The 24,960-nt window shown below is 40.3% G+C and overlaps 1 protein-coding gene across 11 annotated transcripts in view; it reads left to right on the top strand.

Moving 5' to 3' along the window:
* Nucleotides 1–24,960, top strand: part of ZFPM2 (zinc finger protein, FOG family member 2) — a 529,061-nt gene that overhangs the window by 496,790 nt on the left and 7,311 nt on the right. For 9 of the 11 annotated variants that reach the window (XM_061604835.1, XM_061604862.1, XM_061604870.1 and 6 more), the window contains 3 exons: nt 9,646–9,708; nt 20,191–20,397; nt 23,609–23,833. In XM_061604835.1, the coding sequence (XP_061460819.1) occupies nt 9,646–9,708; nt 20,191–20,397; nt 23,609–23,833 (495 nt within the window). Of the gene's footprint in view, nt 1–9,645; nt 9,709–17,749; nt 17,802–20,190; nt 20,398–23,608; nt 23,834–24,960 lie in introns of those variants that run through there. The other 2 variants (XM_061604922.1, XM_061604878.1) reach the window with 2 other exon arrangements.

The following is a 24,960-nucleotide window of genomic DNA, read 5'->3' on the forward strand; positions in this document are numbered from 1 at the left end:
GTTAAGCCAAACCATGGCTTAGCAGGAACAGGTAAATGTATCATCTCCCAGAGAGAAGATTGAGGCCAAACCTTGGACATACCTTGATTACAGCTCGTGTTTTTTCTGGAGAGAGCTAAACCACAAGTCTGTGTTCAGCTGACTTGCTAAGCCAAATCATGGCCTAGTACAGCAGCAAAATGACTAGAGAGGAGCAAAGCAGTCATGACATCCTCTCTGGGAGTCTGCACGTTTGCTCATTTGTGCTAAGCCATGGTTTAGCTTACTGTGACATGCAAACTGCGTGTCTGTAATGCTAAGTATGTTTTCTCAGAAATTGAGTCCTGTTAAGTTCAGCACAGAAAGAGAGAGCCTGAGATTGCAACCTAACAGTGCAATCTTATGCAGGTATATTCAGAAATAAGACCCACTGAGTTCAAGGGATCTTACTTTCAGGTACTTCTTCTAAACCATTATTTATCAGTAAATGGCACAATTCAGCAAAAGTGAAGAAAGCTCAGTAAATTTCAGCAGAAGAAATAGAAGTGCATTGTTCACTCCTATGAAATATATGTGACTTCATAGTTTACCTTTGGATTGTGTCTTATATATTTAATACAGTTAAAAGATATATCCTTAGTAATTGGCATACTGCATTTAAGCAGCCAAATAATCATTATGATAATGGATTTACAACAGATGGGTTGTTGCTGTTTTGTAATTCCACTTTCCACACTTTTAACCTGTTTGCATGTCTTTGTCACTGTTACTATGGGATACACAGAATAAATGTAAATAAATATTATAAGCATCTTTACTCATATCTGTGGAAAATACACATTCCCTGACAACTACCAGCCTCAGCTGATCCCTGACTGAAACTAATCACAGTGTTACCAGTTTAATTAACTTGTGATGCTGTCTTGTCCCCATAGAAATAAAGAGTTCTCCTGTTAGCTAGACTTCATTCATAATATTTCCTTATCAGGAAGTACCACAATTTTTCACAACTAAATGCACATGGCATGCATGCTTATGTAACAACCTTGTCTAAAACAAAAAATTTGCTACACAATTTGAAACCAAGTCCTTTTCACAAATTCCCTTCTCTTCTAAATGTGAGATAAGCACTTTACATTAGGTGAAAGAACTCTCATCAGCTAATATATGAACACTCAGAAAAAGAATGTAAATTATATGAACAAAATGAACAAAAATGGTATAGAAACAAAAAATATAAGTACAAAAGTGAGAGAGGATTTGTCATCAGAGCAAAAACTGCAAGATATTGAATCTGCAATCCACAATTTGTGGTACAAATGAGCCCTCATTCCCCTTTGTCTGAAAACTTGGGAAACTCCAAATCATAGAATCATAGAATAGTAGAGTTGGAAGGGGCCTATAAGGTCATCAAGTCCAACCCCTTGCTCAATGCAGGAATCCAAATCAAAGCATTCCCAACAGATTAATCATATGATTAATGGGTTAATTTTTCTTTAATCAGTTGCAGCCAGATAATAAATGTTAAAAATAGAACTTAAAAAAAAAGATCAGAAATTTAGATATACTGGGTTAAAGTCTTCTAAAATGTCCATCTGTTGCTGTTTACAGAGTAGTGGGTTACGTGGCAAAATTGTCAAATCAAATAAAGCTAATCCTCCCCACCCCCACCCCCCGGCTGCAGTTTTCTGCTCATGTAACTGGGACTGGGAATAAGCCCCATCAAACATTTAGGAATAAACAAGCATATAATTGCACTGCACTGCAAGTAAAATCCAGTCCCTGTCTAAACTTCAGTCTATTAATTCAACTTCATTGTCAGTTCAACCCTTTACATGTTTACTCGGACGCAAGTTCTGAGTTTAGCGGGGCTTAGTTATTATTATGATTATTATTACTACTATTTATTGCATTTATATACCGCCCCATAGCCAAAGCTCTCTGGGTGGTTTACAACAATTAAAAACATTAAAAACAAATATACAAATTTAAAAAACACATTTTTAAACAGTAAAGCGTTCAAAGGGCTTTTGCTTGAATAAAATAAACGAAAGCTTTGGTCTGATACCTTAGCCATGCAACCCAATAGCATGTCTTCAAAAGTAGTAGAGCTGGAAATTAATCTAGAGATCAGTAAATGAAATTATAATTTAGAATTAACTAAAGTAATACACATATTTGCCTTAGGGAGAGGGAAGAGCTTCAGACAATTAAGTCAGGGTCCAAAATTACCTAGCTGCACCACTGACACTTTTGTCAACCTAGGCTTCTTATTCATAATACTTTAACAAAACTTGCATCATGGACTTCTCATTATGACATGTTAGCAATGACACCTCCCTAATGCTTTGCTACTTCAGACTGTTTTCTTAAGCACGCTAACTTCGGGCTAAAGCTCAACTGAAATCACTGGAACTTGCTTTCAAATAAATAAATTTAAGGCTGACACATTATCCTACTGGAATCTTGACTCTTGTAGCTAGATACATTTTGATGAAATGTGCTAGTAAAACAAACAATCAACCTGTGGGTGTAAGCACACAAGGATCTACAAAAGTGCTTAATTAGACTCTGAAACCTCTCTTTTATCAACTGTACAGGCAACAAAATAAATGTACAGTGTAATGTTAGCTTCAGTGTAATAATAGCTTCTTTTTCATAATAGAAGTGTTCATGATATGCATAGGATGCCATCTGCAGGCAATCTTGTTATTTTCCCAAATGCTGGTTGTTGTTTTATAAACAGGGTTTTGTCTGATGTTGACTACTGAAAGCCATTGCTAAACTCTGAATATGTGCAAATAGATTATCAAGAAAAAGCAAAAATAGGAGTATTCTTATCAGCATATACAAGCAGTGTATTATTTTCATTTACAAGTTAGTTTTCATGCTTTTGTGTGTGTGTGGAGGGGGGAATGTGCTCTTGTTTGCACATCTTTTATTAACCAATCAAAACTAAACTGAAGAAAGCAGATTGGTCAGGGAGCAATCTGGGAGGTTACTTCTCTACAAAAGTACAGATCCCAAGTCCAAGTTGATGATTTGGTTATGACAGTTTAACTGCTATTTTTGTGGCTATCAAATGTTTTATCTTTGAAAAGTTAATGTAAGAAGAAATAAGCCCTCCCCTGCACCATCTGGCTGGCTTGCTGCACATGGGACAAGCTGTGTTTTTGGCAGAGACTCTCTCCATGTTGGAGAGCTGTGGAACCAGCAAGCTCAAACTACTGATTAATTTATGCTATCAATAAGGCCAGAAAAGAAAAACCATCTCCACCACCCACTGCACTCATGCCATAAAATGTTGCTTCTGTTAAAAACCTCTGCGTCCATATGCACACCAATTTCTTCCTGTCTCTTTCTTTTTTAAATGCAACTCATAAATTAAGTGATTTAATGGATGCAAACAGCATGCTGTCTATGGGGTAATTCCTCACACAATTTTAAAGACAGTTTTAAAGACATGCATATATGCACTTACAGTTCATAAAATTGTGTCTTGGCTCATCAAAATGAATGGCTGCATTTATGCTGTCCCAGGAACCTTTGAGTTATCTGTTTAAGTCAGAGGTACCTTCACTGATGCCCAATGGCTGCCTGAAACATCTCATAGAAAGCCTGAATAATAAACATGTGAAATATCCCTGAGACGTGAAAAAGAATGGATTCTTTGAAACAGACAGTGCTGGAATTTCTGGATGCTATACATTTAAGCTTACCAAAACTGTAGTCATGTATCTCTATTTCTATGACATGGTAGCACATGAAGTCACCTAGGCAGGGATACATTTAATCTCAAATATAAAATAGTTGTGAACCAGAAGAGCACTACTCGATGGGTTTTGGAGCAAAGCTGAAGAAGCACCCTTCCCCCGAGGTGAGGGGGAAGAGAAAGGGGTTAGTGGTTCACAGGGTCAAGACTAGCACAGCCTGAGCCCTGTGCATAGTGGTGGCTGGTGACCACTGGGACTGGAGGAGTGGAATGCAGGGAACCCAACCAGTAGGGGGAACCAGAGTCAATGACAGGCAGAGTCAATTAATGCTAATGTTACAAGGGCAGCACTGACACTAAGGGGGCGGAAATTGTCAGACAGGGCCACCCTCTGGACTGTAAGAAGGCACAGCAGGTGGGGGCTGGCTGAGGAGAAAGTGCAATGCCCGATTTGCCTTAATAGACCAGCCTCCACTGTCTGTCCACAACCATTTGAGGAGGGGTGTTGCCTAAGGGAGCATCCTTAATTAACCTTCTTCTGCCAATCATTCCCTTCCCAAAACTCTCCCTACCTGCTGCTCTCACCCTCGTGAGGTTTCTGACTCGAGTTGGTGAGGCAAACACAAGTCCAAAGTACACATCTTGGCAAGAAAGGAACTTCTAGGAGAAAAGGTACTAGCAGAAGAATCATTTATCCGCTTCCCTCCCATCCCTTCTCTGATTGAAATCACCTTTCCTCAATGTCAAAAGGAGGAGGGACTGTAATGTATCATGTTGTTTGTCTCTTGCATATGACTCCACATATTAATATTATCAACAGAAACATATTTTTACTCTTCTTATACGGCTGCAAGCTTTACCCCTTGATCCTGTGCATGTTTCCTCAGCGTAAGATCTATTGGTGGAATGGGACTTGGTCCAAGATAAATGCATACAGGACCACATCCTTAATCACTTTAACCAGTAAGACCAAATGTAAGTCTGACTGATGAGGTCAAATTTAAATTGGTGGGATTGAGTTAAGCGTGTGCTTATTTATTTTTGAGTTATTTTGATTCTAGTGCCCTATTACATGATAGCAAGTGGTGGGGAGGGAACAGTGTGAAAGATGGACTTTACTGCATAAGATGAATGGTAGCTTTTGTTTACAAAATTCTATCTTTCACTTTCTTCGGTATCACAAAAGCCACCTTTATTAAGATTTTGAAAGTATACAGAATTAATCTTTCAATCAGCTTAAAAGGCAGGTGATCAATCTACTAGAATTCTTTAGTTGGTTGAAAGCCCTAAAATTTTGAAACTGAAACTAAAACAATTTTAAACTGCTGCAGTGTTCCATGTAATGAAGCAGTTGAGGTAATAGAAAATAACTGAACAATATAGTAATGATTTAAACTAGGGACAATTAGTTTATCCAGGATAGTAAAACCTTGTGTAAAAGTCACTCTAGAAAAAACCATACCAACCTGAAGAACATAAGAACACAAGAAGAGCCTGCTGGATCAGGCCAGTGGCCCATCTAGTCCAGCATCCTGTTCTCACAGTGGCCAACCAGGTGCCTGGGGGAAGCCCGCAAGCAGGACCCGAGTGCAAGAACACTCTCCCCTCCTGAGGCTTCTGGCAACTGGTTTTCAGAAGCATGTTGCCTCTGACTAGGGTGGCAGAACACAGCCATCTTGCTTTAAAAAAATGGTTAGAGTGTTGGTCTTGGACATGGGAGACCAGAGTTCAAATCTGCAGTCAGCCATGAACTCAGTGGGTGACCTTGGGCAACGCATTGCCTCTCAGCCTAACATACATCACAAGGTTGTTGTGAGGATAAAATGAAGAAGGGGAGAAGCATGTATGCCACCTTGAGCTTCTTGAAAGAAAGGTAGAATATAAATGTAATAAATAGAATAAAGCTATTTTTACCATCCAAAAATATTGATGACTAGACATTTTAGAACTGCGACTCTTTAATCATTAATATTTGTAGGGAATTGGCCTCATCCATAACTCAGTTGTGCCATGAATCACTGTGGGGCTGTGGCATGCAGCACTGTTGCTGATACCTGCTATAACTTTTGGCCACTACAAACTAAGGCATACTTGAGGTTCAGAGACCTCCCGGCCTAGCTGTGCAACATGTGGCAAAACTGCTGTGACTTCTGGTTAACTAAAAACAATTAACAGACTATCCAAATCTCTTTGTATTAATGATAAAAAATCAGTAGCATCAAAATCAGACATTTTCCATTTTTGTTTTAAACGTGGCTTAAACCTTCACAAGGGGCTGTATAGATTGGTTCAATAGTTTTATATGCCACAAATCTTAAGGGTTAGAGTTACCAGGTCTCCAGTTTTTGGCCGGAGTCTCTATTTTTTGGGGGGCCCTCCAGCTCTCCGGCTAGCACCCCTTAATCTCCGGACTCTCAGCTTCAATTTTTTTAAAAAATTAAGTTTCTAGGTGGTCTGGTTCCCAAGATATACACCAAAACGTCACCCCCCTGTGACTGTTTAATCTATTTAACTGATACGATGCTGAAGTTGGTTCCTAGTTCCCAGTTCCTTATTTGCTTGAAAGTTCAAAACACTAAAAAAGAAGAGTTGACAACTACAGCAACTTCAAACCAAACTTAGCATGTCTCAGAACCCCAAAAATATATGTTGGGGTACCCTGTATGATATATCACTGTGATCGGGGGACTCTCCCCATCAAGAATAACAATACATTTATGCAATCAAAATCATCAGGCTTCTGATATTATCATAAATACATAATGATGTCATAAAATCATAAAAAATAAGTACCTGGAGGTCCCAACCCCAACCTCTGCTCTGGGCCAGGACAAATCATACACCCCAGGAAAGGGGAGGGTGTCCTCTAAGAGATGCCACTGCATCCTGCCTGGCCCAGAGCTTCTGCTGGGCGCAGGACACGGAGGAGGGCATCTATGCAAAACCAAAGCAGACCAAAACATACAGGAAAAATAAGAAACTGGGGGTGCCCACCCCAAATTCTGCTCTGGGCCAGGACAAATCATATACCCCAGGAAAGGGGAGGGTGTCCTCTATGAGATGCCAGTGCATCCCATCCAGCCCAGTTCTTCTGCTGGGTACTGGGCATGCACGGGTGCATCAATGCAAAATAAAAATGGACAAAAACTCATAGAAAAAAATAAGTAATTGGGGTACCCACCCCGAAATCTGCTCTGGGACAGCACAAATCATATACCCCAGGAAAGGGGAGGTGCAGGGCACAGAAGAGGGCATCTATACAAAATCAAAGCAGACCAAAACATACAGGAAAAATAAGTAATTGGAGGTGCCCACCCCAAAATCTGCTCTGGGCCAGGACAAATCATACACCCCATGAAAGGGGAGGGTGTCCTCTATGAGATGCCACTGCGTCCCGCCTGGCCCAGAGCTTCTGCTGCGCGCAGGGGAAGGATGAGGGCATCTATGCAGACAGAAAGGGTAGAGAATCTTCTTACTCTTACTCTTTCTGAAGTGAAGGGTCAAATCTGTAAAGAAGTTTGGAGCAGCCACATTAAAAGATAAGGGCAGGGCATTCCAGGCAGGGGGTTGCCAACCCTGCTTGGATATGGATGTCTTTGCAGAGGATCTCTAGTCAAGCTTTACCAACAGCACAATCCAAACTATATCTACTCAGAAGTAAGTCCTGTTGAGTTCTATGGGGGCTTAGTCCCTTAGTATGTGTGTTTAGAATTGCAGCCTTCAGGGGCATCCATCTTTACTCTTGAATGCTCCCATCTAACATCTCCACAACACTAGGCTCCTTTCTTCCTACAATGACCTTCTGGTGACTGGCCTGGCCTGAAGGCACTTAAACCCTTCTTGCCAAAAGCAAGTAGGCTAGATTAAATGTTCCCTACCCAGGCTCCATCTTTTAGCTAAGATGTCTAGCTTAATTTCCAGTCAGATTTTTTTTTTAATTGTACGCTCCAAGCAACTGTGATTGATGCTTAATGTATCATGCTTAATGATATCACTTGGGCCTGCCCCGTGACATCACTCGGGGCCGCCCTGTGACATCACTCGGGGCCGCCCTGTGACATCACTCAGGCCGCCCAGTGACATCACTTGGGCCCGCCCCTAAAATCTCAGGTTTTGGGATGCTTCTGACCTGGCAACCCTATAAGGGCTCCACAATAGTTTTTTTCAGAACATTTTAGTGACTTCCAGTTGGAAAACATGTGTGGCTCAGAGGAATTAAATATGAAAAAAGTTAATGAAAACAAACAGTCTGAGAAGCAAGGAATTTCCTCTTCAAGCTTGTCCTTGAGGAGGCTTTCTATTAGAACATTGCTACAAGTGACTAAAAGAGAAATGTTAATATGATGAGCTGACTGTAATGGGTTTTTCCCTCTTCAGAAATATACTGGATGTGTGAAATAATTTTGCACACAGGAAAGAAATGCCATGCAACAAGGGAAGTTAAAGTGTACAGAACCTATGTCATAATCAGATAGGATGCTTGCACGGATTATTCCACAAGAAGCCAGTGTCTTACATAGTTGCTGGATATTTTCTCCCTTCTGTTCTGGCTTGGTGATGAAGAATGGTATTTTAATAGGCAGATGGTAGAGACAATTACAGTTTGGGGCTCAGCTGGGAGTTACGTCAGTTTATTGCAAATTATTAGTTGATAAATGCTTCTGTTTACAAGCAAAGTCTTAAGCAGCTTTATAATCAGTTTATCAGCTGTAGCCTGATTTTTGACAGCTTGCCTGAAGGAGGTATGCAAACACATTTTCCTTGGTCATTTAGAAATCATGCTGACCATGCAGGGATGCAACTAAGCAACCCCTGTGCACCTGTAGACAGCTTAGGCTGCAATCCAGTACACACTTACCTGGAAGAAGTACCATTGAACCCAGTGGAGCTTACTTCTGAGTAGACATGTATTGGATTGCAGACTTAGCATATGCTGTTAGTTGTAATAAATGTTGTTCAGGAGATGGTGGAGGAAGCCAAGTCTACTCGATACTGACTGGATAGACATCCCTTTCTCTCATTAAATGCCTATAACTTGCTTCTAGTTTTAAATAGAAAATGTCTGATTGAAACAAGTGCTTTCTGCATGAATCTAATTAATTCTTACACAGGAAAGGTCTCATGACCCCAAATCTCTTCCTGTTTATTTTGATATGCAGAAACATGTGCATATTCCTTTGCTCCATTAGCTTAAATGCATGCGGCAAACAGGGCATGTGAGAACACAGCTTGAGGCATTTTCCTTACAGGCATTTTTTTTAAAAAAAACATTTCCATTATTGAGGAGGGTCTGGGTGAGGAGAAGTAACAAATATGATACTTTGGCACATCCAAATAAAAAACATCCCAAGTATATGACTAGTTGCAAAAGTCCTTGGAACTTGGTTCTAGAACCCAGCAATTGCTATTTAATCCACACCTGCAAGAAATAATGTAAATCCAGCCCAAGTTGAGGAATTATTTCCAAGGATTTTATGAAAAACACTCCTTCTGAACGGTTGTTAGATCGGGAATGTGGAACCTGGCAAATGGGTACACCTCTCCTAGAGCTGTGCTTCGCCTCTCCCCAGTTTTTTTTTTGAAAATTGTCTTTTTAATTTGTGACATTACAGACAATAACAGCCTTCATTTAAAGAATGAGAGTTTGTTTTAAGGACAGGAGCAATTTAAGAATAGGACCTTCTTAAAAATTCAATGAATATGGCAGGGAAAGTACACAACAAAAACCTCATCTGAAAGAGCCCCCAAATGTCTGCTCACCCAAGACTCCCTGATTGAGCGTGAATTTCTCATAATCGCAACCACCTAATAATTACTTAAGTGATCCTGAAAAAAAACAATCCAGACTGTATAGTAACACAACTCTTGAAAAATTAAATATTAGAACTTTGTATTATGGGCTAGAGTTAGACTCCACCTTTTCGACTTTCCTTTGCTCTGCTTTTTTGTTTCAGGTTCAGTTGGGTTCTCTATCCAGTCAGCAATAAAGAAGCATGTTTGTTTGCCTGCAGTACGAAGTAAGAGTTTGTTTACTCTGCAGTTATTATGATGAGTGAAGCAGAATTGGGTGCTTATTGCTAAAGGGTGAAATAACGAGATAACTTAAAGAGACCTGAAAAAATATCTCTGTTACCCTTTACTCTTTTAAAGCACTCACTATACTCACAATCATAGTGACTATGTTTTCTTCTTTTTCTTCAGTACTTGATAGCAAAGGATGAAAATAGCCCTAGAGGACTAGAAACACTGCTGTGCACACTATATTTGGCTGACTGTCTACCTAGGCTGTAACTCAGGTCTAATTTCTGTTTTCCCCAATGTGTGCAGCTCAGCATGAGGCCTTTTCAGGGTTTCTAGGCAGAAAAATTCAACTCAGCAACCAGTAAAAAAAATCCAATTGCTTTCCACAATTAGCTTCCAATAGCTTAGTTAGTCCTTTATGTAACAACCAGTTAAAATGTTTTCCCTTGATTGTCCAACAGGAAGGAAAATCTAAAGGTCAAGAACAAGACTAGAAGGAGGGACCCTCAAGGAGGAGTTAACAAACACACCCTAAAGTATTTATTTTCTCTCTGCCCTTCCCTAAAGATATAGTAGGTACAAGTTTGTTTTTCAGGTGGAATCTAAAACTGCAATACCTAATCCAGCATCTATGCTGCCCTGGGCTCCTACTGGGAGAAAGGGCGGGATATAAAACTAATAAATAATAATAATAAAAATAAGCCAAGTTCAGAAGCTCACTGTCATGATCAGAGTAATTCAGTTCATGAAAAATCAGAACACAGGGACAGGCCACAGGTGAAAGAGGGTTGTAGCTAAGGGCAAAGTCACGCTTTTGAGTCTGGTATTCCTGGGGATCTCTCAAAAAAGGGTGAGAAAAAAGGTGAGAAAATTCAGCAGATTAAACTTTATTCATGTAAACTGACACAATCTCTGAAGGAGGAGTGGAGGGAAATGTCACTGCCTTTCCTTCCCCTTGCCTGGCCCTCATATCCTCTCCACCAGTGAAGGAGGGCAGGATTGGCTGACATGTGCCTCCTCCCAAAACCTGCCCACCTCATAATGGTACAGGGTTGTTTGTGGCCCTCCAGATGTTGCTGGATTACAACTCCCATTATCCCTGGCCACTGGTCATGCTGGCTGGGGCTGATGGGAGTTAGAGTCCAACAACATACTGAGTGCCACAGACCCATTCCTGAGTTAGATAAATTAAGAAATCTGACTATTTGCAGAAGGATGTCACTTTTAACTCCTAACCAGGAGGCCTAAATTTGGAAGATGTAGGAGGATTTGGCCATCTGAATCCAGCTGCTTAAAAGCAAGGATTGCCATTTGTGTTAAGCATTTAATAGTCTGGACACTAGTCCTCTAGCAGCGATTTCACATAAGATTTCACCTTCTAATAGAAAGATGTGTATTGACTCTGATTAGCTCAGAATTTGAACTAAGGTCCAAGAAGGAAACCTATAAGCCTCTTAAAATGCACAGAACTTCTAAGAATATGAGTTTAACTATCTCCTCCTGTGGTAAACAAGCTGTGACAGCTCAATCAAGGGGGAAAGGCAAATAAAATTTATCACATTATTTTCCTGTGAATTCTTTATTTCCTTCTTCTGAGCACTGATGTAGTTTATGTCTTTATCTAGTGGCACTTTACATTAATTACTACACTCCAGCACTCGCATGAAAGACACAGACGGAAATCCTTATAATCATAAAAGATAGACTGCCAACAAGGTTAAAAGAAAATGAGTCACATGACAAGATACACTAGTCCCTCTTTAGCCAACAGGCAGCTTTCATTCATTTTATATTTTTCAGTACTATGAAAGAAAGCTTTCTGGGCAGTAGTACTACTACCTCTTACAACAAGCAACGCTTTGCATGCAAATAAAGAACTTCTAAAATGGCAAATGGGTGAGTTTTGTGTTTTCTTAGTCATGTGTGACAAACAATTTGGAAAAGTTATCACTGAATTAACTTTATTCTCTCTTCTACTTTAAAAATGAAGACCATGAGCCAGAGAAGCAGGAGCAGGAGTTCAGAGCATGTGGTGGATATTTTGTTTACCCTTGCTAAACAGTAGCACCACATGTCACATTGCAAGCTGCTGTTTTAAACTTGTGCCAACTGGTGTGTGTGTGTGTGAGAGAGAGAGAGAGAGAGAGAGAGAGAGAGAGATGCTTGAGATGCTGTGTGGAGAAGTTTCTCTGCAGCATACTCAGTGCCTTGGCTATATTGGTTTGGAGCCCCAGTGTGTCCATATGTGACTTTTCACTCTTGCTACAGACCTGATCCTAATAGCACCAAGAGCCAACATCCACAATAAGACTAAGAAAAATCAGTCTGTTCTCTTAATGTATTAATGCACAGTGAGTATTTCTAGTGTAAAGGGAAAAAATGGAGTTCTTCTACCTCAAAGGTGATCAGCATAGCTGGACTGAATCCATTCTACGACAATACAACTTTGTTTTGTGGTCCTTTTTGTTTTGCTTCACATTATGTGCCTTCTAAAATAATAATATTCCCATTACAGTATAATACCAAGTATATTGGATTTGCCATCAGGCACAGGAGAGACAAATGGTGCGGTTTTGGGCAGAGCATAATCATACAAATTCTGCATTGCCTGGCACTAAAAGGCTGCAGTGTTTGTGCATGCAGGAACTAAAATTAAGACGATAGAAGCTGAGTACATTTGACAACATACTTTGATCAGTAAACAAGGAAAAATTACGTAAAAATGATGGGATATCATCTCATTAATCCTAATGTAATACTGGAAGCACTCTTCATTAATTTTACAGAAGTGTGCATTTACATGAACTGTTGCTGAAATCCTCTATGTGAATGGGCCATTCAGATAAATGGGGGGGGGGACAGATGTCCCAAGCGAATATTTAGGAGGTATGTATACAAGTGAAAAATGTTGAGAATTGTTTAGCAACAGGAAAGACTGTTCACAAAATGCTTTTGATTTATTGCTGTGTATGGTGCAGATTCCTATCTGTTTTTCTTACATTATTTTGTTCAAAAACTTGTATAAACCATGAGTTGGCATGTTGGAGAATACTGAAAAGGCATTAATCAACCCAAATAAACAAGTGCATAGATCTATCTAGCAACTGTGAAGTAGTTAATAAATTTTTAAGCAATTTTATTATAGAAAGTCTAAAAGAGTAGTGCTTAATTATCTGGACTCTTCTGTGCTGGGCTCGCTTTTGATTGTATTAATGAAGCAGCTGGCCCATTGTTTCTCTTTAATTCCTCTATTGTTTTAAGAATATGTCAAAGCTCTTTATTCTTTTATCAGGTACTGTGCAGAAGGAACCACACAATACCTCATATTCCTACTGTATTTGCCAATGCACAAAGAAACCTCCAAAGCATTTTTCAAAAAAGGGGCACACATAATTTATAAGTTCTATTCCTTGCACTACTCTACTGTCAAGAGTTTCAGCAGTATTGGATTTGAATTTATTAGATTTTTTTCTTGTATTAAACAGTGTGGCTACATATAGATATATGCACTCTGTTAATGTCAAAACCCAAAGATCCAGACTTGCACCAAGTAGGCATTAATGGGGACATTCTTTGGCACATGGAAGTTATTGTGTTTACTCAAGTAAATGCATCCACCTCCCCATGGGAAATATCTGATTGTGGGATTGCAAATTCCCTTTAAATACTCAAAAAGACAAATGCAAATAAACATATTCTTTCCAGGGGTGGTTTTTTTAAAAATCACAAAACAGAAGCTATTCATTCAGATTGTAGCAAGACTGGCTGTGCCTGGGTGTCATTTTAAGTCTGTAGACTAATGCAAATTGTCAATTCAATGAGCTCTGACAGTCTTCTGACCCTCCTTCACAAAAACATGTGTACACAGGAAATAGACACTTCTACTTCTACCACAGTGACAGTCAAAGGCATTACATACACAAATTAGAAGCAGAAGCGGGAGGGGGGTCTGCATAACTTGGTTGCACAGTAGGCTGTTCAGTGAGACTGATTAGCAACCAAACAGAATTTCAAAAGCAACTTTTTTTTGGCAAACATGTACATATCACATGTTCATATGGCAAGAGTCCCATTTCAAGTGGTTTAAAAAAGCACAGTTTGTGTAATAGGTGGAGCTTACATTCACACAACCATTAAGAGTTGTCTCCATCTTCTATAAAATGCTTCTTGACTTGAAACACATGGTGGTATTTTCGGAAAAAAAACTTGTTTTGTATTTATTCCATATTTTCAACAAAGGACGTCTTATAAAATGATTATTAAAATCCACATTAACTTTTACTTTATCATACCATAGATATCCATGCCATCCCAGAGAAAAAACGACAGATACATTTCTTAAGGAATGGAAGCCTCTTTTGGACTTTTTGTTGAAAGAAAAAAATGAAATGATGATAATGGGATTTGACGATTAATTAAGATAGACTTTGGAAAAAAGTGAATTTCGTATGTTTTAGGGGACAGGTTTGATATATATTATATACTTATAGCTGATCTGTGACAAATCGGAAGTCAAGTTTTTATTTTTATTTTTGTAGTATTGTTTTTGTTGTTTGATTTGTTTTATGAAAATTTGAATAATAAAAATTATTACACACACAAAAAAAGAGTTGTCTCCATCTCTAAGATACCTGAAATCCACAAAAGCATTTCTGTCTTGTATTTTGCCACTGCCTTTGTCTTAGGAGGAAAGTTAAAACTATTTTTAGCAATTCCCTCTGGAAACCCAGTGCTGATGAAAGCAATACTGACTAATCGGAAGCCATATGGCACCACTGGTTTTGAAGGAAAACTCCCCAACTGGAGTCAGCAGGGAATGCTCTTTTAAAATCAATAACTGCATATAGTCCTTGAATTTTATATTACTCTTAGAGTAAATAAAGAGTATCAACATTGCAAATAAAGGTAAATTGTTTTAATAAATTCTTTGAAGGCATTCACTGCTGTAAATGCGGGAGGTAATATCTTGTTAAGCAGACACAATTGCATTGTTTGTGACCAGAATTTTTCTGATCCATCTACCAACATACTGGAAACACCCCACCGTTGGCCTCAATCCACAGTTCTGCAGGTACTGCAGTGCAAGCAGGCTTCCTCTTGGAGAAGTCGAGAGATGAGAGCACTCCTATATAGTTGTACGGCCAGAATGGCCCCCAGCGTAGAAGCCAATGGGGAAACCTTTTCTTGTGCAAGCTGGACCTCCCATACCTGTAAGAATCCTCTGAATTGGGCACGCAATGTGGAAATGAGGACCAATTAATACCTTCTTTCTGCCAGTTCAAACATGCCATGTGGTACAACAAGCCTTCCGAATTTTGTCATGCAGTTGTGCCACTTTTAACTGTGCCTTGTGTGAAGCTTCTTTGCACAAACCACTTGCCATATGGAGCTGTGCCTAGACTTGCAGTTCAGGCAGCACCCATGCCACAATGTGAAGCAGGCTGTAGTTTTGAAATGTGTTTTGGATCTGAATGTGATGTGTATGTTTCTGCATCTCTTGAGCAAGGGTATCATTGGCTCAATTTTCGATATATATTTTATGCTAAGCTAGATTCCTATTTCGATGAGCCCAAGTGTATTTCTGTGGTTTATATCTTTTTATTGCTTGCATTTTCCACTGTTACAAAACAAATGTATATCAATCATAGAGATAAATTAGAAGTGATTATTAAAGCATAAAGCATCTCAAAATATTTTTTTTTTTGGCAATGCATTTTGTAGTTATTAACGTGATTTTTGCCATTGTGAGGAGCCATGAATTTTAGATAGCATGGCTGAAGATCTATGCCTTTACATGAGGTACATTTTTGTCATACTGTACTCTATACGTATGGCCATACAGTATAATTGCACCTTTGTCAGTGCTGTAGCCTAGCAACAGATAATACTGTTAGGCTATTGAAGAGTTCCAGTTGACAAGTAGGGAGCACTTTTTGTGTTTATATTTGCTAATGATGGGATCCTTTCCAAAGGACTTGTCTTAATCTTAATTAGAGTTTATCGGCAGAGGTCTGCATGACATTCTGCAGGCACTAATTTCATAAATAATAAAAAGCACAGGGGAAAATTGGTGGGGATTGGTGATATTTCAGGCAACTGATTCTTGTAACAGAAGCATGAATTTCCAAAATCTGATCAACTTTGAACTGTGACTCTGTTCTTTTCTTTCAGAATTTACAGTGCAAATTCACTGCAGCTTTGACAGCAATTATGAGGGTCATTTAAAAGCTTCCTGTTAGGAACCAAATCTGTTTCCACAAGAACCCGGATCATAAACATTACAAAGAACAGACATCCTGGGCGGCCTTTGGCACAAACTTTAAAATAAGTTGTTTAATTTAGTTAGTGACCTTTTCTGAAAAGGAGTTAGTTGCACTGGTGAAACACCAAGGGGAGGGGGAGTAGAAGAGTATCCAAAGATAGCACGTCCATTTGGTGCAAACCGAATTATTAATTGCTGCTTTAAGTTAGGGTTGCTAGTGTCTACTCAGAGATCATGCCCTTTGACGCAAGAGAAGCAGCAGCTGTTTCCTCTCTCCTCTCCTATTCCACCTGTTTCTTTCCCACCCTCACTTCCCATTTGCACCAGCAGGAATTTAACTTTGCCTACAGGAGGGACACAGAAGTGGGGGTGCCTATGCAGTGGGAATCAAACATGCTGCTCCCTCTTTCATTGCTTCAGATTGTTTAAAGGCACAGGAAGCTTGACCTCTGGGCTGACAGCTGTCAAACCTAGCCTCAGTGCTTGATTTCTGAAATAATGACAAAGTATTGGGTTCCTGGAAAGGGCTTGCATTAGGAAAGAGTCAAATAACTCTAAAAGGGATAGAATCCAAACTCAAGTAATGGGTAAGTCCTCGCAGAGTATATAAAGCAGCCAACACACTATGTCAATTTGTAGCTGCTTGCAAGACCACCATCAAGCACCCAGCGACCAAACATACTACAAAAAAACCCTGAGGCATCCTGGAGCCTCTACTGGATGGTGTGTGTGTGCGCGCACATGCATATGTGTGTTTGTAGTCTTTTGATTAAAATCTAAAAAAAAAAATTAATTTTCTAAATTATGCAGCCATGAGCGTGGCCTATACTATAGCCAGCATGGATTTTTCGCATTCCACAATGTTAAATTGGAAATACCCCCATGCCGTTCTAATGCTTCCCATAAGCTCATTTCAAAACAAAACCTTACAAAACATATAGTTCAGAACTCAGAAATGCTTGCTTAACAACCCTGTAAATTTTCATGGAGATACACAAAACAGTCACAGAGAATAGACAGTTCAAAGTGTAAAAAGAGAGGGGAGGAAAGCCCAGACCCCTTTTGGACTTTTTTCTGTCAGAGTTCTCATAATTTGTTGAAATTAATTAAAAATCTGCCATGTTCACTGAGTATGTGTAATCCTGTTACTGACCTTGCCCCATACTCTGATCTTCATTTTCTGCACTTTAAAAGTTAAAAAAATTCCTGGCTAATTTTTAATTAATTTAAGAAATTTAACATTGAAGTCTATTATAGCATCGGGCATGCTCAGTAAGAACCAACTGTCAGTGTTCTAAAAGCCAGACACACAGCTGTTTGGCTTGCCTAATCAGTGGCCACACCCATGGTAGACCTTTATTTCACTTCAGACAGTCATAGCTTCCCCCAAAGGATCCTGGGAAGTGTAGTTTGTGAAGGGTGCTGAGAGGAGACTCCTATTCCCTTGACAGAGCTCCAGTGGCCAGAGTGGTTTAACAGTCAGCCACTCTGATTGAAGCTCTGTGAGGGGAACAGGGTGTTGCTTCCTCCCTGCTAAAACAAGATCAGCATAGCACATGTCTTGTTTCTATTATTTGGGCTGATTGCAGGTGTTGCCACCACTCACCATATGCTCAGAGGCACATGTTACCAAATTCTTCCAAGCTACACAGGAAGTAGATTGTACTGTGAAAGAGCAACCCAAATTGTGTTTGCATTTTGACAAATTTGTAGGGCAGTACAATATCTCAGAGAGGAAGTCAGGTCTCCTGCTCCCCTGGTGCATTCACTATAGCTGCCCAATTTCCCTACTTTTTAAAGTTTGATAGAAATATCTGTTGGCTATAGGTACGTTCTTAATCCGCAAGGTTTTTTGCCTATTAGTGAATATTTCTATTTTCTGTTAAACTAATACCAGTTAAAACTTAAATGCGGAGAACATAAAAAAGTAAAAGGTTAAATACTAAGATCCCAAAATAATAACCACTAAGTAGGCTGCACCCCCATTAAAATAACTATGCCCCATCCTCTTGATGCCCCGACAAATAACATGTGAAAATTGGTGCTGTAAGAAGTAGTGGATTTGAGGAGGTATTTGGAAAAGACAGTGTTTGCTTTATAAAGGGCTGGAGTTGCCACAGGCACAGGAAGTGGCATGGAAGAAGGAAATGTGGAAACTTGTCATTTGTTTTCTTCTTTGGTGGCTGATACTTTTCACTCCTTATAAGCTGTATATGTCCATCAATGCTGACAGCATTAGCAGGGATGCTAGAATAAGTAACCACTCTCCCAAATTAGTCATCCAACTGCTTTAACAGAGCAATCCTAACTATAGGAAGCCAACGTAACTTAGGCCAGCATACGTTAATGCTATTCCAAACTCCATTCATGAGCCTCTGGAAAGGGCTACCTTGCTAGCTGAGCCAGCAGGTGAGTGTGGACCTGAGTTTTGAGAATTGGGCCCTCTAAGTCACATGACTGAGCTGGGCAGGTTTGGAATAAGTGTAAATCCGTCCTTGCCTTCTCCCGCAATGGACCTTTTCTGGGGGGATTTACCCTGGTGTAAATTGTGTTGGCTTAGGTTCCACCAGCTGAGCCAGGATGAAGGAGCTAGCTAGTGTTGGCTCAGCTAAGCCAGCACCGCCCAAGATCCACCTATTCCAAACTCTGCTCATTCTGGTGGATCTTGGGATTGGCTTTCACTGCAACCATGTTAAGGACTGTAGATGTAGAGATTTAAGGTCACTTTCAGTGTCTGGAATTTTGGAAACCTTAAAACTATAATGGTCGTAATAAATGTGCTTGCAATGGTTGTAGCCAAATCCAGCTTCCTTACTAGCAAAGGTTGAACGTGAAGAATTTTTTTCTGCTTTGAAACTTCTGTATCACTTTGAGGTCTAGGAGCTCAGCCTTAGTTTCCCCGTCTCAGACATATTGTCAGTGATGCTGTTTTGTTTCCTCATCTTTGAAAGTTAATAGGACTGGATTAATTAATTGTCCACGATTCCTCTGAAACAATGTCCTAATTCTTCTATTTAGCTGTTGCATATCATATACTGTTGTTATCTCTTCTACCAGATTTTTGCAACAAGTCGTTTTAAAACTAATCTCTTTGAGGAAGGAAAAAAATTAAGTGTAGTTGAAAAGGCAGTTATGCTGAAAGATAAACATATTACTTATCAAAATTGGTACCCAGTTCTCTCTGTGTGTGACTTTTTTCTTTCCTAATTAATACAACATATAGCTTTTTCTATATATACAAAACCTATAGAAGAAAAAGCTTTATAACGTATGAAGTATGTGACATTTTCAGCCGTAACTGTACTGGATATATATCTAGGCCTGAGAAAAGAGATAACACAATATAAGTGCTTTGCCTGTCTAAACATGTTAAATAAATGAGCATTCACTATCACATTCAAATACATTAGTGCATTACTTGCATAGTTAATTTTGCTTACCATGTGACACTTACAGCACAGAGCTATAGTATATCTCACCCTTTGAAGAAAGTTTTCCTTTTAAGCCAAGCTTTATTATTTGAATAAGGCTTTATGAAACAGATCTTTGGCGTGTCTGAACAGGAAGTTCAGTTGGCATTGGGACAGTTTGTCAGTCAATGCCATGATGCACATTATTACATAAGGGATCCCCTACTCCCCAGAAGAAAGATGGTAGCAAACACTATCAAGAGATAAAAATGACCTTATGAGGGTATCTGAACCATGTTCCGCACTTGTGTGTTACTTGTTTCCTTACAGGTAATTGCTGGGAATGCATTAATGTTTTACTTAACACAACACACATATATACACATAGTACCTAATGGTTGTGTGCATTTGGTGAATGAACAGGAAGGTTAACAAAAGTGCTGACTGGCTAGAAACTAGTAAAATGAATTTACCTATTTTGGCATTTTAGGAATGACTGCTGGGTTTTTTTTGTTTTTGGTAAGACTTACGGCTGCATTTGAGTGAAACAGCAGATCACAGAAGAGTTAAAGAAGTATTGCCTGTCATTCATTTGCAGTATTTCTTATGTAGCTTTTGGCTATATTTCCAACATGACTGCCTCGGAGCATTGCTTAACACTCCAATGAAGATAGAAAGAGAGCTTTAAAGGCAAAGGGTTGCCTCCTTTCCTCAGCGAAATGTAGCCATTCTAATCAGAATACAGTATTGCACAATAGTAATGTTGCCAATTAAATATTAATGGTTTTGTGTATGTTTATGTGTAGGAGGACAGCTTTGGTGCACAACGACAAAAGCCATTGCCGAGGGTGAAGAGCTAATTGCCTTTGTTGTGGATTTTGACTCAAGGCTACACGCTGCCAGTCAGATGACTCTTACCGAGGGGATGTATCCTGCTCGATTGCTGGACTCAATACAGTTGCTCCCTCAGCAAGCTGCTATGGCATCCATTTTGCCTACAGCCATTGTCAATAGTGAGTGCTCTAGCTCAATTTGTTTCTAAAATAGCATTAAAACTGTTGTATTCTTACCACATCTCATAAAAATCCTAGTCTGTTTGGCGTAAATTGTCTCAAACTCACCAGCATAAGCTTTCAAGCCAAGAAAAAAGAAGAGATTATCTGGTTCCTAGAGCAAGGGTAGCCACCATGGTGACCTCCAGATGTGGTTGGACACCCAATGCCCATCAGCCCCAGCCAACATGGCCATCAGTCAGAGATGATGGCAGTTGGAAGTCCAACCAAATCTTGGAGGCACCACATTTAGTCATTTATTTATAAAAAAATGCTTTTTTATTATTATTATTTAATGTATATACCGCCCTTCCTCCCAGCAGTAGCCCAGGGCAGCAAACAGAAACACTAAAAACACTTTAAAACATCATAAAAACAGATCTTAAAATATGTTAAAACAAAAAAACATTAAAAATATTTTTTTAAAAGCTTTAAAAGATAATTTAAAAGGGTTAAAACATTATTAAAAACATACTAACAAGCAATTCTAACACAGATGCAGACTGGGATAGGTCTCAACTTAAAAGGCTTGTTGAAAGAGGAAAGTCTTCAAAAGGCACTGAAAAGATAGCAAAAATGGTGCCTGCCTAATATTCAAGGCGAGGGAATTCCATGGGGTAGGTGCCGCCACACTAAAGGTCCGTTTCCTATATTGTGCAGAATGAACCTTCTGAAAAGATGGTATCTGCAGGAGGCCGTCACCTGCAGAGCGCAGTGATCAACTGGGTATATAAGGGGAAAGATGGTCTTTCAGGTATCCTGGTCCCGAGCTGTATAGGGCTTTGTACCCCAAAACTAGAACCTTGAACTTGGCCTGGTAGCAAATGGGCAGTGTGCAGTTCTTTCAGCAGCGGGGTGACATGTTGGCGATACCCTGCCCAAGTGAGCAGTCTCACAGCCACATTTTGCACCAGCTGCAGCTTCCAAACCAACCTCAAGGGCAGCCCCACATAGAGCGCATTACAGTAATCCAGCCTGGAGGTCACCAGTGCGTGGACAACAGTGGTCAGGCTATCCTGGTCCAGAAACAGCCACAGCTGTCTTACCAGCCAAAGCAGGTAAAAGGCACTCCTAGCCACAGAGGTCACCTGGGCCTCTAGCAACAAAGATGGATCCAGGAGCACTCCCAGACTACGGACTTGCTCTTCAGAGGGAGTATGACCCCATCCAAAGCATGCAATTATCCGAACTCAGGAACCACCAACCCACAGTGCCTCCATCTTGCTAGGATTCAGACTTAGTTTATTGGCCCTCATCCAGCCCACCACCGAGTCCAGGCAGTGGTCCAGGGCTTGCACGGCCTCTCCTGATTCAGATGTTAAGGAGAAATAGAGCTGGGTATCATTGGCATACTGCTGACACCTTGCCCCCAAAGCTCCTGATGACCACTCCCAAGGCCTTCATATAGATGTTAACAGCATGGGGGACAAGATGGTATCCTGTGGCACCCCACAGCACAACTGCCAGGGGGCTGAAAGACAGTCACCCAATGCTGTTCTTTGAGAGAGACCCTGGAGATAGGATCGGAACCACTGTGAAACAGTGCCTCCAATACCCATCTCACCAAGTTGACCCAGAAGGATACCATGGTCAATGGTATCAAAAACCACTGATAGATCAAGTAAGAATAACAGGGTCGCACTCCCCCTCTCCTTCTCCTGATAAAGGTCATCCATCAGGGTGATGGATATATATCACCTTCTCATAAAAGGTGTGGGTGGGGTAGAGCAATATAGAAAGTTTTAAAACCATTAAAAAGAGTGCAAAACAATGATTAAAGTGACAGGCTACTCAAGAAGAATTTAAACACCCACATAGGCCTGTTGGGATAAAAAAACCAAGAGATGCTTATAAGTCAAAAGTGAAGATGCCTGCCAAATCTTTGCTGTAAGAGTACTCTACAGTATGGGACTGGCGACACTACATGAAGCACAACATTGCTGTGATTTTCTGTCATTGTGTCTAGTGCAGAGATGACACCTTCCCTTGTTCTTGCTGTCAGCAGTGAGAAGCCCAACCAGTTCTGAAGCTGTCTCTCTTGGCAGACAAGTTTTCTCTATATCTATACTCAACTCAGGGTTTGAATAACTCTACACCCAGGTCTACTAGGAAGAGATCTCTTTTGGGATGTTCATACCATTGGGGGCTGTTCGGCTTCCAAACAACATAGGTGTTTAAGCAGGCGATGTCCACCATATTTGATCTGCAAATTGGAATTGATCCACAAAATCCATAAGAGTAAATATGCAATTTTTCCTCACTATTTGTGTATTGAACAGAGTGGTTTAATAATCAATCCCTCTACCGAGGGGACTATGAAAGCTGTAGATGCATGAGGGAAATAGGGATCTCTTAACAACTCTCAGCACCTTTGGAAAATGGAAATGGACTGCCTTCAAGTCAATCCCGACTTATGGTGACCCTATGAACAGGGTTTTCATGGTAAGCGGTATTCAGAGGGGGGTTACCATTGCCTCCCTCTGAGGCTAGTCCTCCCCAGCTGGCCAGGGCCTGCTCAGCTTGCCACAGCTGCACAAGCCAGCCCCTTTCTTATCTGCAGCTGCCAGCTGGGGGGCAACTGGGCTCCTTGGGACTATGCAGCTTGCCCACGGCTGCCCAGGTGGCAGGACACGTAACCCCTGAGCCACTCCCTGTGGAGATGATCTTTAGCTGGCCCTTGACACTCAGGAGACATGAGCGGGGATTTGAACTCACAGACTCTGGACTCCCAGTCAGGCTCTTCTCCCCACTGTGCTATAAGAAACTACAATTACTAGAATTCTTTGGGGGAAGCCATAAATATTTAAAGCGGGTGTAATACTGCTTTAAATGTATAGTGCAGATCAGGCCACAATTTGTTGCTCTACTGGCTATGTATCTGCTTTCTTGAGTCCAACTGCAGAGAGCGTGTAAGATCATTTACAAGAAGCAAGTTATGTACTGATGCCCAGACCCAGAATTTACAACTAAACAAAAAGAAAGAAAAACTTCTCGCACCTGGTTTCTTTTGAGCTTTTATGCGTTGTTTATTAATCATGTGGAATGCTGCCATCCTGCTGTTAAATGGGTATTTTTTTAAATAAGAAGATCAAACAGCTTAAACTTGTTGGACTAAGAATTGTTGGCAGGAGTAAACTATGGCTTACTCGCACCTGTGTTTTTTTACTTGTAGAGGACATATTCCCGTGCAAATCTTGTGGCATTTGGTATCGGAGTGAGCGAAATCTGCAGGCTCACCTAATGTACTACTGTAGCGGGAGGCAAAGAGAAGGAGCTCAGCTTTCCGAGGAGAATGACGAAAGTATTCAGCAGATATCCAGCATCTGCCCTTTTCCACAGTGCACCAAAAGTTTTTCAAATGCAAGAGCCCTGGAAATTCATCTAAATTCTCACAGTGGTAAGTGAAATATTTGCTCCACTGAAGTCAGCTTTTTCTTTAGACATTTCAAACTTCATTTTTCTTTTTAACAATATGTCCATGAGAAGTTGTAAAAAAGGTGAAACCAAACACTGAACTCAATGATTTCTGGCTTATACTGCAATATCCACCTATTCTATTTAAGATGTTAAAAGTTTTGTGGCTGTCCTTCCTCTATTTTATTTATGTCTATTTTAAGTAGACCAAGTATGGGGAACCTTTGGCCCTCTAGATATTGCTGACCTACAACTCCCATTAGCCAAGCAAGCATGGTCAACAGCCAAGGATGATGAGAGTTGTAGTTCAGCAACATCTGGAGGGCCAAAGGTTCCCCACACCTGAATTAGACAATTTAAATACCACTTAACTACATTAATCTCTAAGGTGTGCAAGGAATACAATACAATGAAAATAAAAATTGGTTAAAGCTATAATGTTTAACAGGGAGGGGAACTAAATGGAACTATCAGACAAGACAGAAGTCATACATGATATGCCAAGATGCTTGTTGGTTGATACAGATGTCAGAACTTAAGGCTGAACTAAATGGTAGTCTGGGAGTGGTATTGTCAGTGAGATATCTTTTGCATAGTATGATGCTGTTATCCTCATAAAACTGATGGAGGTGGTCTCAGACCTTCCTTGCATTGAAGACAGCCAGGTCTGGGCTTGGGGGGATCAAAATACATGCTGAAACTCCTTTGTCTGATGTGGCTGATTGTCACAATGTGATAGTCCAACAAACATGGCTGGTCACCACATGGTGTTATCTGTTGAGGAGAACATGAGTGATCTGGGAGTGGGTCATTGTGAAATCATTTTCTAGTTAGGTTTAAGCTTACAGCTGCTTCTTCCCTCTGCTGTAGTGGGTGGTTAACATGATTGGTCTCAAGTGCCCTCTCCCACAAAACAGAGTCTGTTTATCTCCTTGGTTTACTACAGAGGTCAGGATGATAGAGCAGCTTGAATACAGGTGGTGCAAAACTCAGTGTGAATCTGGCCAAACATTGGTAAGAACCTAGTTTCGAGCTTATCCTGTGGTTGTGATGATGGCAAAGAAGAAAGTTTCTCCGCCATCATATTCACTCAGTGCTACCCAGTGATGC

Source organism: Rhineura floridana, chromosome 1 (genome assembly GCF_030035675.1).
Source record: "Rhineura floridana isolate rRhiFlo1 chromosome 1, rRhiFlo1.hap2, whole genome shotgun sequence".
In the NCBI taxonomy this organism is placed as follows: Eukaryota; Metazoa; Chordata; class Lepidosauria; order Squamata; family Rhineuridae; genus Rhineura; species Rhineura floridana.